This window comes from Cynocephalus volans, chromosome 6, assembly GCF_027409185.1.
Source record: "Cynocephalus volans isolate mCynVol1 chromosome 6, mCynVol1.pri, whole genome shotgun sequence".
NCBI lineage: Eukaryota > Metazoa > Chordata > Mammalia > Dermoptera > Cynocephalidae > Cynocephalus > Cynocephalus volans.
The window spans coordinates 86,569,090-86,584,539 of record NC_084465.1 but is presented as its reverse complement, the minus strand read 5'-3'; the positions used below and the strand labels follow the sequence as shown (position 1 = coordinate 86,584,539).

Genomic DNA, 15,450 nt, shown 5'->3' with positions numbered 1-15,450 from the left:
TTTGGAGAGGACAACACATCCAAACTCCATCAATATTAGAATATAAGTTTTGGAGAAAAAAATTTTAAGCATAAAATATAACCATAAAAAATGATGGACACATTTAAACATAAATTTTTAAAACAACATACCAAGTTACTGGACAACTGAAAAACCAAAAGAAAAACATTTGCAGCACATGACAACATTAATATCTTTATTATAAACAAATTCCCCAGCAGAAAAATCAAAGGAGTCATATAATTCATCTTCATACACACAAAAAATATAAAGGTACTTCAAAAAGTTCGTGGAAAGATTCATGTTATCTTTTAATTCTATTTTCCACAATCTTTTTGAAGTACAGTTGTACAACTAGCCAACAGACATAGGAGAATCTTTTAACCTCTCCTGACAGCAAAGAAACACAAAAGCAAACAGACGCTGTAGTGGATTAAATTATGTCCCCCCAAAACTCCCCAAAGCTTGAATTGTGTCCACCAAGTTTTATGTATTAGGAACTTAGCCCCCACTGTGACTGTTAAAAGGGTGGGAAATCCTATTATGGTAACTGAAAGGTGGAGCCTTAAAGAGGTGATTGCATTGTAGGACCATGCAGTAGTGAATGGACTAAAAATGGTGGTCAGGGGTGTGGTTCTGAGGGCTTTAAAAGAAGAGGAGAATCTGCCTTTTGCTCTCTCTGCTTCCACCATCTTGCAGTGTGAGACCCCTGAGTCACTGTCTCCACCACCAGATGGACTTTGGACTTCCCAGCCTCAGAAACTGTAAGCAATAAATTTTATTTCTTTATAAATTACCCAGTTCCAAGTATTTTGTCATAAGCAAGAAAAATGGACTAATACAGATGCCCTTTAAAGTTAAATAGAATTTGTAAAGTGTGGATAAACTTTTCCACTGGTGCCAGTTTGTCATAGTGCCCTCCATAATGGTTCTACCCCACTGGTGGGAAAGCGGCAGTAGGAATGTAAACTGGTAGAACCATTCTGGAGGGCAACTGACAAATGTCTGTTATATTTAATGTGTGTTTATCCTTGACCCAAAAATTCCACTTTTAAGAAAACTATCCTTCTGAAACTTCACACAAATATGAAATACATATACACACACATGCACTGCAGCACTGAATAAAACACACAGAAAAGGTTAGCACCAAATAATTCATTGTTAGAGAATAAGAAAAAGAAAGGCATATTTACAAAATGAAACATTAAGTTATTAAAAAGGGTAAGATAGACCTATATGTAATAACATGGAAATATATCCAGAGTAATTAAATGAAAACAAATAAATGGCAAAGTGGTATGCACAGTACAACCCACTGTTGTTCAAAATAAAGCAATGTACTGGAATATGCATACACACAGTATGTTGGCAAACTACAGCTGGCTGGCCACCTATCTTTGTAAATAAAGTTTTATTGGAACTTAGCCATGCTCATTTATTGCAACAGACACCATATAACCCACAAGGCCAAACATATTTACTATTTAGCCCTTTAAGAAAAAGTACAACTCCTGATACATACCAAATTAACTGCAACTCTCTGCTCTACTTTTACTTATCTACCCTTATCTACTTTTACTTATTATACATTTCTATAACAACTGAACATTTTAATTTTTTTTACATATTCCTGATATATAAAAAATACACATATAAATATATATTATAATTATATTATTATATAAAATATATTATAATATTTGTATAATAAGAAATAAGTAAAAAATAATTTTCAGATAATTGTTTAAATACCATGTGAGCATTAAATGATGCAGGTATATATTCGCTGACACAAAAATATCTCTACCATATACAAAGTTTTAAAACATAGTTTTAAAATATCTGTGTAGTAGGACTAACTCTAAGTGATTTTCTATTTCTTTATTTCTGACTTGTCAAATTTCTTAACACAAAACATATATTAGTTTATTAATTATAAAAAATAGATATTTTTATTATAGCCAAAATAAAATAAATCTCTATTAAAATATTTTGTAAGTATATACTGTATACTTTTCTATTTCCCTAACAGTCATATAGTCAGCATAATTTTACCTTTTCTTGAGGAGCTGGCATTACTATGAGCACAATTTAATATAATGAGTTCCAGAAGTACAGGCATACCACAGAGACGTTGGGGGCACTGCAATAAAGCAAGTCGCATGAATATTTTGGTTTCCCAATGCATATACGAGTTATATTACCTCTATTAAGTGTGCCATAGCAATAATATCTAAAACAATGCACAAACCTTAATAAAAAAAACAGTTTATTGCTAAAAAATGGTAACAATCATCTGAGCCTTCGGCAAGTCGTAATCTTTTTGCTGGTGGAGGGTCTTGCCTCCATGTTGATGACTGATCTGGGTGGTGGTTGCTGAAGGTTGGGGTGGCTGTGGCAATTTCTTGAAATAAGATAACAACAAAGTTTGCCACATCAATCAACTGTTCATGAAAGATTTCCCCATAGCATATGATGCTGTTTTATAGCATTTTACCCATAGTAGAACTTCTTTCAAAATTGGAGTCAATCTTCTCAAACCATGCTACTGCTTTATCAAGTAAGTTTATATAATACTCTAAATCTCTTTGTCATTTCAACAATGTTCACAGCATTTTATCCAGGGGTAGATTCTGTCTCAAGAGACCACTTTATTTCCTCATCCATAAGAAGCAGCTCCTCACCCACTAAAGTTTTATCATGAAATCGATTGCAGCAATTCAGCCACATCTTCAGGCTCCACTTCTAATTCTAGTTCTCTTGCTGTTTCCATCACATCTGCAGTTACTTCCTCCGCTGAAGTCTTGAACTCCTCAAAGTCATCCATCAGGGCTAAAATCAGCTTCTTCAAAACTCCTGTTACTGCTGATATTTTGACCTCCTCCCACGAATCCCTAATGTTCTTAACGACATCTAGAATGAAGAATCCTTTCCAGGAGGTTTTCAATTTACTTTGCCCAGATCCATCGCAAGAATCACTATTTATGGCAGCTATAGCCTTATGAAATGTATTTCTTAAATGATAAGACCTGAAAGTCAAAATTAATCCTTAATCCATGGAGTACTGGGTGAGTAATAGAGAACGGATGTTGTATTAGTCCATTTCTGTTGCTTAGTACAGAATACTTGAAACTGGGTAATTTATAAATAAATGAAATTTATTTCTTACAATTTGGGAGGCTGGGAATTCCAGAGTTCAGGGGACACATCTTATGAGGGTCTTCTTGTGAGTGGTGACTCTACAGCGATGCAGGGTATCACATGGCAAATGACCTAAGCAAGAGCTAACCTCCTCACTTGCTCTCCTTTTAAAGCTATCAGAACCACACCAATTACCACCCACTAAACCATCAATGGATTAATTCATTCACAAGAGTACAGGCCTCACAATCTAATCACCTCTCATAAAGGCCCCACCCTTCAATTAGCATAATAGGATCTTCTATTCTTAACATTGTTACAATGGAGATTAAGTTTATAACACATGAACTTTTAGGGGGACTCATCTGACCCATAGCAGATATTATGTTAGCCAGGAATGAAAACATTAATGTCCTTGTACATTTCCATCAGAGTTCTTGAGTGACCAGGTGCTTTGTCAATGAGCAGTAATATTTTGTCTTTTTGTTGTTTTGTTTTTTTTCTGGCACTGGCCAGTACTGGGATCCAAACACTTGATGCTGTTGCTGTAAAGCAGCACTCTAATGAACTGAGCCAACCTGCCAGCCCAGCAGTAATATTTTGAAAGGAACCATTTTTTTCTGAGTAGGTCTGAACAGTGGGCTTAAAATATTCAGCAAACCAAGCTGTAAACAGATATGCTATCATCCAGGCTTTGGTGTTCCATTTACAGAGCACAGGCAGAACAGATTTAGCATAATTCTTAAGGGTTCTCAGATTTTTGGAATGGTAAATGAGCACTAGCTTCAACTTAAAGTCACCAGCTGCAATAGTCCCTAGCAAGAGAGTCAGCCTGGCCTTTGAAGCCAGGCATTGACTTCTCCCTCTAGCTATGAAAGGACTAAATGGCATCTTCTTCTAATAGAAGGCTGTCTGTCTACACTGAAACAATGACCTTTGCTAGGTCTTCTGGATGACTTGCTGCAGCTTCTGCATCAGCACTTACTGCTTCACCTCACACTTTTAAGTTATGGAGATGGCCTCTTTCCTTAAACTTCAGGAACCAACAACTTCTGCTAGCTTCACATTCTTCTTTTGCAGGTTCCTTATCTCTCTTAGCCTTCATACAATTGAAGAGAGTTAGGACCTTGCTCTGAATTAGACTTTAACTTAAGGGAATATTGTGACTGGTTTGATCTTCTATCTAGACCACTAACACTTTCTCCGTATCAGCAATAAAGCTGTTTTGCTTTATCACTAGTGTGTTCACTGGAGTAGCACTTTTAATTTCCTCAACAATATTTCCTTTGCATTCATGACTTGGCTAACTGGGGCAAGAAGCCTAGCATTGCCCTATCTTGCCTCCCACACTAATCATTTCTAGCTTTTGATTTAAAGTGAGAGACATGCGACTCTTCCTTTCACTTGAGCACTTAGAGACCATTATAAGGATTATTAATTGGAATACTTCAATATTGTTGTGTCTCAGGGAATAGGGAGGCCCAAAGAAAGGGAGAGAAATGGGAAAATGGCCAGTCACTGAAGTAGTAAGAACATACACATTTATCTGTTAACTTCACTGTCTAGCGTGGGAGTGATTCATGGTGCCCCAAAGCAAGTACAATAGTAACATCAAAGATCCCTGATCACAGATCACCATAACAGATATAATAATAATGAAAAACTTTAAATACTGTAAGAATTACCAAAATGTGACAGAGAAAAATGAAGTGAGCCCATGCCGTTGGAAAAATGGCACCAATTGACTTGCTCACCGCATGGTTGCCACAAACCTTCAATTTGTAAAAGACCCAGCACAACACAACAAAGTGCAATAAAATGAGATATACCTGTATCTAAAGTTGTAAGTGGTGTAATAAGAGAAATAAAATGGGATGGATTTAAGCAGTGAAACTTCTTAAAAGTTCTAACAATCTGCCTCTTTGGTCATTTGTTTCTTTCTCCATTAAGATACGTGGCCATTATCCACAGTTGGGCAGCATAGCACAGATGGCTGCCTTTTAAAATATCACTATTGGGCTGGCTGATTAGAGTGCTGTGTTATAACACCAAGGTCAAGGGTTCAGATCCCCATACCAGCCAGCCGCCAAAAAAAAAAAAAAAAAGGTAAGAAAACACCACTGTTAATGTGCTCAAGTAGAAGGAATCTTCTTTCAAGTTATTTCTCCTGTTCCGTAAGAATCTGCTTCTTCATTGTTTCTATCAGTGTCCTTGACTAACCAGAATGCAAAACAATATAATTTTTGCATCTGTATCTGCCACAAGTACCTCCATCTCAGTTTACACCCACTCTTTCATCTCTAGTCATCTAAATTTGATCCTAAAGAGCAAACGCAAGCTAATCCTCATCACTTCATGAAAATCATCATAAAGGAAGAAAGAAAAAATAGAAAGTATCCAGGGCACTCCCAGGTAAAGATGGTAAACTACACAGCCGTCATTTAACCTATGCTGACTCTAGACACCCCACCAAAACAGTAAAGTTGTTTTTCTCTCTTTTTTTTTTTAAGCATAAATCCATGAGGCCAAAAATAATAGAAGGGAGACAATAGCAACAAAACTTCAGAAGCTGGAAAGCAGATGGATGAGTGGTAATTAACTTAGCAGACCTGAAAAGGCTGAACCTTAAATGAGAAGTAAGAAAAACCAAGAAGCAATCCAATTTTTTCCATAGAACCCCACCCCCAAAAGGCACAGGAATTTTATACCAGGTACTACTGAAAATAAAGGTAAAGAAGGAACTAAAAACAGAAGGACTAGGTGAAAACCTATCTATGAAGCAATTTGATTCCTAAATTCTCAACACCACTCCAAAACCTCCCCCACTGCAGAAGATCTGAAATGTATTTTCTGAAGGGAGTGAAACAGTTGAGGGCGTGGGTATCACACTGAAAACTGGAGGAGTAAGTGGAAGTTTACAGTGAGTACTGAGACCATCTTTTCTCACCCAGCCTTTTTCTCTCACTCAGATCCCAGAACACTTACAGGCTTATACTCTCCAGCAAGAGACTGGAAGTGCTTCTCTAGGGTACTTAAGAGGAAAAACCTAAATATACTGATATTAGAGATAACCCCAAAGAAATAAAATAAATTGATATTGTGTAACAAAGAATTTAGCTGGTCTTCGTCCCCAGTTCCTGGAGGTAGCCACTAAATGCTTGGAATTTCCTGAGTGATGAATGTCTTTGTTACTTAGGTGGGCCCCTGGGACCACACCTGTTAGATTATATTAATGAGGTTGCCTCAGAATGGGCCCCTAGCTATCTCATGCTAATAAGATGACTCAGGATGGGGGCTGACCATGCCAGAAAGACCAACCATGTGATCAAAGTATTAGGAATTTCCAGCTGACCTCCAGGGAAGGAAGAGAGGCTGAAGATTGAGTTTGACCACATGGCTAATGAACCAATAAATCATGCCTACATAATGAAACCTCAATAAAAACTCTGTACACTGAAGTTTGGGTGAGCTTCCCTATTTGGCAATATTTTGTATTATTATCACACTTTGACATGCCTCAGTGTGCCAAGAGGGTAATGTCCTGACTCCATGAGGAGAGGACAATGAAAACTGCATTTGGAACCTTCCCAGACCTTGCCCTATATGTGTCTCCCTTTGGCTATAATAAAACTGTAAAAGTATGCTTTTGGTGAGTTCTGTGAGTGATTCTAGCAAATTACTGAACATGGGGTGAGGGAAGTGTGAAACCCCAAATTTAGAGGCAGCTGGTCAAAATTGAGGATAGCTTGGGAATGCCCAAACTAGTGGCTGGTGTCTGAATGAAGGGCAGTCTTGTGGAGGACAGTGGCCTTAACCTGTGGAGTTTGGCCAAGTCCAGGTAGTTGGTATGAGAAGTCACTGCATATATTAATGATATACCCAAGGAAATGTCTCAGCCAGATTATCCTATAATGAAGACCACCCAACAACTCAGCACCTCCCTTCAACCTTTCAGTGTTCCACTCTTAAACATGGGCTAAAGGCTAAGGATCTCCAGACATATTTGGAAAAAACATGAAAACCTTCAGAAAAGCTACTATCGATAACCTCAAAGTACCTAGAAATTAAAAACATGAGAGACAAAATGAAAAACTCCATAAAGTGCTGGAAAATAAAGCTGAAGAAATCTCTCAAAAAAATAAAACAAAAACACAGAGAAATAGAAAATACAGTAAATAAGGAAAAATTAGAAGATAAGTTCAGGGGACCCAAATGCTGAATAACAGAATTCAAGAGAGAAAAGCGAGGGGTGGGGGGTGGGGGGTGTCAAACAAATAATTTAAGAAAATATCCCAGAATTGATTGACATAAATTGCAGGATTTAAAGTCCCCACTGAGGACCCAACACATGTATGAAAGAGACCTATACACAGGCACATCACTGAGAAATGTCAGAACAGTATGGGATGAAGACCTTACAAGATTCCAAAAAATAAGTCACATATAAAGGATGAAGAATCAGGGCCGGCCCCGTGGCTCACTGGGAGAATGCGGCACTGGCAGCGCCGAGGCCGCGGGTTCGGATCCTATATAGGGATGGCTGGTGCACTCACTAGCTGAGCGTAGTGCGGACCCCACCGTGCTGAGGGTTGTGATCTCCTTACCGGTCAGGAAAAACAAAAAAATTTTTAAAAAATAAAGGATGAAGAATCAGAATAGCATTAGATTCTCAAAAAGAACAATGGAAGCTACAGGGGAAAAAGGCTTTAAAATCTCAGGGAATATTATTTTCAATCTAGGATTCTACACCCAGCCAAACTTTCAATTAAGCATGAGGGTTAAGGGGAAAAAAGACCTTTATAGACATAAAAGTACTCAAAACTTTACCTCTCTTAGACCTTTCTCAGGAACCTAATAGAAGATCTGATCCCCTAAAATCTGTGGATAACCAATAAAGAGGAAGCTACAGAATTCTAGAAACAGGACATCCAACACAAGAGAGTGATAAAGGAAATCCTGAGATAATGGCAGATTGAGATCCTAGAACAATTCACTGCTGCAAGCCTAGAGAGCAAACAGTCCAGACCATTATGGATCAGAAGGCTCCAGGAAAGATTTCTTCAAGAAAAAGAAAGTGATAAAATACCTAAGGTGCCTGAATATACCAGAAGGATATTTAAACAACTATGGAGGGATGGGGTATTAAACTAGGCAAAGAAATAAAAACTGATACTTATTAATTCTAGGGCGGTTAAATAATGTTGTACAGAAAAGGAAAAGTAAACATAATATAGTATATGGCTCAGTAATGGATACCATTAACACAATCATCATAATGCAAACACTGAATATTACTCTAACCAAAATTACGAAGGGAAAATGGCAGGACGAGAAAGACGTGTATGCAAAGGCAGCCTCAGGGTAGGTGGAATGAAAAGCATATTTGGGTGAGAAAGCAAGCTGAAACCTCACCTGCATAATAGGAAGTTCACAGATAACAGCTATATCTGAAAAATCAAGAAGTAGCTCATAGAGCACGTTATTTAGATACGGAAGTAATCACCAAATAAATGAGATGAAAGAATTTTAAATGGGTGGCTCTGAGGAAAGGGAAATTTGAGGACTGTTGGGAGTGGGAAGAACTGCCCTTTTTTATTACAAGAATCATAACATTTTGATTCTTTAAATACATGCGTATATAACTTTTAGTTAAACAAACACTGAAATACAGCAAATGTTTACACACTCATGTACAAACAATGTTCCAGACAGAACCCTTCTATTTGATCTGTCTCTTTTTTTGTTTGTTTGTTTGTTTTGAAATCTTTAAGGCAAGAGAGAACATGGCACATGCCTAAGGAACGAAAAACACAACAGAAACCCAGGATGCGAAAAGGAGAATGGCAATAAACAATACTGGGGATGTAGGAAAATCCTGGTTCTCAGGAATTAATAAATGCTTACATAATGGATGGCTTATATTGGGACAAGCAGGAAAATTTTAATATAAACTAGGTATGATGTTGGTATGGCATTATCATTTAAAAGTGATATATGTATTTTTTAAAGAGATATATAACTACAGTGAAATGTCACAATTTATATAATTTACTTTAAATATTCTTCAACAATTAGATAAAACAAATGTTGCAAAATATTAGTAACTGTTAAGTCTGGGTGATGAATATATGAGTATCATATATTTCCAATTTTCAGTACATTTGAAAATTTTCTTTAAAAAAAGTCAAGAAAAAATTACTTTGTAAAGACTGATGCATGAAATAATGAGTTCAATTTCCATGATTATGTTTAAATGTGGATAGGTTGAAGAGGAGAAAACTAGAAATATTCTACGGTTATCTTACCATATCCTGCCATAGAAGCACCATTCTCGACATCCACCGTGTTCTTATTTTCCTCTGCTAGAGCTTTAACATATCTTTTGCTTAAATCTAGTATTTGTTCACGTAACTTGACACTGCTTTGATGTCTTGGTTGCTGAAAAGTATAGTGCAGTAACATCAATCCCCAAATGAGTCCAAATACAAGCAACAGTAAACTCAGTTTCTGGGACATATTTTTTCTTGAGATTGTAAAAAACATTTCTGATGAGGCAAACAGATTTGATTTAAAAGTGGTAACTGCAGACAAGCCACCAAACAATCAAGACTTTGAGGAAAAAAGGAAAAAAAGTTTCCTTTAATATTTTATATTCTCCATCTTCAGCAACGTTGCCTCCACTCTGTTAACTCTGTAAAATTGGGAAGAAAAAAGGCAATTAGTCTTAACCTATATGAGTAACAGAATAGACAGTGATAAAGAAGAGATTCTGTAGTTTTGATTTGGAACTATATTACCTTCTTTGACAACTTTCTCCACCACTAAGTAAGCTTTCTTGTATTTAAGTTTCATTTACACATCTTTTCAAAATTTAAACTAGAAATAAACATCAATACATTGAAAATATCTGAAAAAATGCTACTATGATTACAAAACTCTTTGAATGATTTCTTCTCATTTGTAACTTAAACCATAGATATATAATAAGATTTATAGAAGATCTCAGTCTATTCAAATACATGTCACCAACCTAAATGCCTAAAAGCCAGTCCTCAAAAAAAAAAAAAGCCAAAATGAAAATTAGAAATAAAGAAAGGTAAAACAGATTGGAAAATCAAAATGTCTGTCTGACTAACAAGAATAAATCGTGTGCCAATGTTTGAAAATATCACTATAAGGGCCGAGCCCGTGGCACACTCGGGAGAGTGCGTCGCTGGGAGCGCAGCAACGCTCCCGCCGCGGGTTCGGATCCTATATAGGACTGACCGGTGCACTCACTGGCTGAGTGCTGGTCACGAAAAAGACAAAAAAAAAAAAAAAAAGAAAGAAAATATCACTATAAGATATTACTAACGGGAATGTGGTAATCTTTGGAAGGATCCAACTTCAGATAACAAATAAGTTACACTATTTATCCTAGTACCCACTGGAAGGATCAACTGGGAAACTGTCCTGAAACAATCGCAACAGGGTTGTTTCTAAGGTTGACATGATAACACAGCCAGAAAAGTGACATCACTAGAGAATTAAGAACATAGACTCGTAGGTATTTTGGCAGGCGTAAGTTAAAATAACAGCCTAGAAAGCTCTAGGGGTATGTGTGGGTATGTGTGTCCAAGGCTAAAAAGGGAAAAGACTGGAAACCAGAGGCAAACAGTACTTTAGTTAAATAACAGCAACAACGATTACTATAATCACTACGTTCTAGATGCTGCTCTAAGCACCTTTTATGAATTATTTTATCCTCACAATACTTCCCATACTAATAACATTCTCACTTAACAGGAAAGAAAACTGAGGCAAAGAGAAGCTAAATACCTTGTCCAACATCACATAACTGGATAACACTAGAGACAAGATTCAAAGCTCAGGCTCTTAACCACTGTCTCTCTTCTACAGCAAAGGCAATAAAACAGCAGCCGAAGATGCAACAGTGAACAATTACTGAGATCTTATTATGTACCTAACTCTGAGGTAAACACTTCACAAGGGTTATTTCATTTAATCTTTGCAATAAACTCACAAGGAAGATATTGTTACTGTTGTTATTATTCTCACTTTAAAGATGGTCAAATTAAGGCTCAGAGAGGTTAGTCTGCCCAAAGTTTTTGCACAGGCCAACTGACTTCAGTTGCCCAAACTTCGGCAAGAGCTGAAAGTCCAAAAGTTCAGAGTCTGTATCTCCATTCAGGGTCCATCTTTTCCTTTAGAAAGTTCCTTAGGCCCAGCCCTGTTAGAACTTATAGGTTTTATAAAACTTTACAAAAGTAACAAATCCTAAGAGTGTAATGGCATTAAGCAGAGAACTGGAGATTCACTGGGAGGGGGGCATGGGGTGGGGAATGAGATCGTCAAACACAGGAAGCCTCATCTACAAGAGGTAAAGTCCTTTCAAGTAGGTACAAGCTTAAGAATAACAACACGTATGTTTCAATTTTTTAAAAGAAGAAAAAAGAATAACAACACCATACATAGAAAACAAAGTGGTGGTGCACAAGGTAGTGGCACAGCTGGTGAAGATATGCCCCCAAAGTAAAAAATCCCAGGGAACAAAGGGGGCTAGTTTAAACCTAGTGTTTCTCAGTATGAGGGACCCAAAGATCTAAATTGCAAACTTCAAATAAAGAGCCCCTTATTGCTCTAAACTGATTGTATATTAAGGTCCGACTGTACCATCAGATTCAGAAAAGAGAACTTCATGAATGGAAAGTCTTCATAGCCTTGACTTCATACGGTTTATCTGCTCAACACTGCCCTCAACAAAATAAAAGCAGCACAAACGTTCACCTCAGGCAAGTCAGGAGCTTTTATGGGGATTACTATAATAAACAATTTATATGCTTTGTAACTGATTGGTGTTTGTTATATGTTTTCCCATAGTGATAAGAAGTAAAACATTCAATATGAAAAGGATCTGTCTTTGGGAATAGCAAAGAGATGAGAACTTGGAAGCACCTAATACCACTTTACACTAAGAATTCCAAAAGAAAAACCAAGAAATAAACTGGTTACAGGAGCTACCAGGAAGAAAGGACACCCTGGAGCCTTGTCCAAGTTAAAAAGACGGCCCAGAGCCAGCTTATGCCTGACAAAGGGCTGAGCAGTTCAAAGTCCCATGAGCATTCCTTGATGCAACCCAAGGCAGGCTGAAAACTGTTCTAAGGGTTCATTTCCACAAGCAATTCCAAGCAAGGCCAGTAGAGGTGACTAAGATTGCCAAAAGGATACAATTCTCCCTTTGGCCTCTTCTCAGGGAATGATTCACATTAAAATCACCTGCAGGGTTTCTTTTTAAAAAATCCCAGTGCCCAGTCACACCCTATACCAATTAAATTAGAATGCCTGGAATAAGAGCCAGACATCAGTATTTAAAAAAAAAATAACACTAGATTATTCCAATGTGCGGCAAAGTTTGAGAACCACTATCCAAATCTCAAATTTCTTCATGAAGCAGCAATGATAGCTGCAGGTAGGGCCACTAAATTCAAAGTTACAAGTCAGTTCATCAGGTGTGACACAGGAATCCTGTTACTTAGACATACCCATAATGACCTTGAAGGGGAAGGAGTAAGGGGGAGAGAAAACAGGTGACTTTTGCTGGAAACCAAATCATTACTGCCAGGGTGGGCCAGACAGACCTTGTATTTACTAGGGAAGGGTGAGGTAGAATAAAGAGAAAGTGATTTCCACTGGTACCACTTTAGCCCCTAGGATCAATATGAATACTCTGTTCTGTTCTCTGTGATTCCACATAGGAAAAAAAAGAGACAAGGAGTTTTGAATTACTTAGCAACTGGAGGTGATTTATTTATGTACTTTTAATTTAGTGATTAGGAAGGAAAATTATTCTTAGCCTCAATCTTTAGGAAAGAAAAATCTTTAGAAAGAAAAGACAGAATGCAATGTCTCTTCTTTCTGCATAACGTTCAAAGCTACAAGTGACAGAGGAACTTGCACTTTGAACCTCTCCAGCTTCTCTTTATGTTTCAAATACTGGTCCAGCTCCTTGAAGGCCACCTACGTCAGGACTGAGTCACTAACTAGGACCTTGCTAGGCCACCACTGTTACTGAGGGCTTATGGCTACTTCTAGCGTGGTCTTTTAATAAAGGAATCTAACTTCCTCTACTAAAACAGTCTACAATCTAAAAACTTTTTAATCTTAACCTCTAGGCCTCTATATTGTCAACTAATCACTTACTAAAAATAAAACTTCAAATTCATCTCAAGTAATTGAAGAGTTTTTAAGGCAAAAATTAAAAGCATCCTCACCTTTATCATCATTATTATAGGTTGAGTATCCCTTATCCAAAATGCTTGGGACCACAAGTGTTTCAAATTTTGGATTTTCAGATTTGGGATGATCAACCTGTATTCTGACCTAAAATAATCTCCTGAATATTTTTAGGATTCCCAGGAGGAAGTTCTCCCCCAACTGCAGAAATTACAAAAGGATTTAAAATCTATACGGCACAAAGGTAGAAGAATTTAAGGAGAGAAGACACACTTAAAATTAAGTAGCTGTGAAGTACTAGACCTACAGAAAGGCAACAGAGTGTAGTCCAAGCACCATCACCTCCTATTAGATTCCTACAGCTGTTTCTCAAGAAGTTTTCTAGATTCTTCTCCATCCTCCTTTCAATCCATTCTCCTCAGAGCAGTCAAAATATTCTTTCAAAAACAAAAGTCAGGATGTGAATAGACATTTTGCCAATGAAAAAAATGCTCAACATCACTAATCATTAGGGAAACATAAGTTAAAACAACTATGAAATACCACTTCACAACCCTGACGAATGTCCATTATCAAAAAAAAACCAGAAAAGTGTTGCCAAGGATGTGAAAAAATTGAAACTCTTCTGCACTGCTCTTGGCAATGTGAAGGGATACAGGTGCAGTTGAAAACAGTATCCATTCATGGAACTCGAAAACTTAAATAAGATTACCATATCCAGAATTCTACTTCTGGGTATATACACAAAAGAACAGAAAGCAAGGACTCAGAGACACTTGTACACCAACGTTCACTGCAGCATTATTCAGAACAGCCAAAAGGTGGAAACAACCCAAGTGTCCATCAACAGATGGATGGATAAACAAAATGTGGTATATACAATGGAATATTCTAGCCATAAGAAGGAATGATGTTCTGATACATGCTATGACATAGATGAACCTTGAAGACATTATGCAAAGTGAAATAAGTCAGACACAAAAGGACAAATATTGTGATTCTACTTATATGGAATATCTAGAATAGGCAAATTCATAGAGACAGAAAGTAGAATGGTGGCTGTCAGGGGCTGGGGGAAGGGGAAGATGGAGAGTTATGATTTAATGGGTATGGAGTTTCAGTTTGGGGTAATGAAACGGTCCTGAAGATGGATAGCAGTGATGGTTGCACAATGATATCAATGTAGTTAATGTCACTGAACTATACACTTAAAAATGGTTAAAATGGTAAATTTAACCTTATATATTTTTTTTACCACACACCCAAAAGTATATCACATCATTTCCCCTGCTTAAAAACCTTCCAACAGTTTCCCACTGCATTTAGAATAATATTCAAACTCTTTACCATGGTCCACAAGGCCCTACATAATCTGACTTCTACCAACCTCTCTCTGTCCTAATCTCACACCTCTTCCCTCTTGCTCAATGTGCTGTAGGCACACTAAGCAAAACACACTAAATTCTTTCTGACCTCAGGGTCTACACAATTGCTATTCCCATGCTTGGAGTTTGCTTCGCATGGCTTGTTCCTTTTCGCTCTTTAGTACTTAGCTCAAATGTAAATTCTTCAAAATGTAATACCCCCAAAAAAGACTGAGAATGATAAATGCTGGCAAGGTTGTGGAGAAAAAGGAACTCTCATACACTGTTGGTAGGACTTCAAAATGGTGCAACCTTTATGGAAAACGGTATGGAGGTTCCTCAAACAATTACAGATAGATCTACCATATGATCCAGTGATCCCACTGCTGGGAAAATACCCAGAGGAATGGAAATCATCATGTCGAAGGGATACCTGTACTCCAATGTTCATTGCAGCACTATTTACAATAGCCAAGAGTTGGAACCAGCCCAAATGTCCATCATCAGATGAATGGATAAGGAAACTAGTTTATCTACACAATGGAATACTACTCTGCTTGTAAAAAAGAATGAAATACTACCATTTGCAACAACATCAATGGACTTAGAGAAAATTATATTAAGTGAAACAAGTCAGGCATAGAAAGAGAAATACCACATGTTCTCAATTATTTGTAGGAGCTAAAAATAAATAAATAAATAAACACAC

At 37.2% G+C, this 15,450-nt stretch overlaps 1 protein-coding gene across 1 annotated transcript in view; it reads right to left on the bottom strand.

Annotated features, from left to right (window-relative positions):
- CCDC126 (coiled-coil domain containing 126) overlaps positions 1-15,450 on the bottom strand; it is a 35,975-nt gene that overhangs the window by 13,202 nt on the left and 7,323 nt on the right. The window contains exon 3 of the mRNA XM_063099658.1: positions 9,450-9,835. Coding sequence (XP_062955728.1) covers positions 9,450-9,687 — 238 coding nt within the window. The 5' untranslated portion in view covers positions 9,688-9,835. The remainder of the gene's footprint in view (positions 1-9,449; positions 9,836-15,450) is intronic.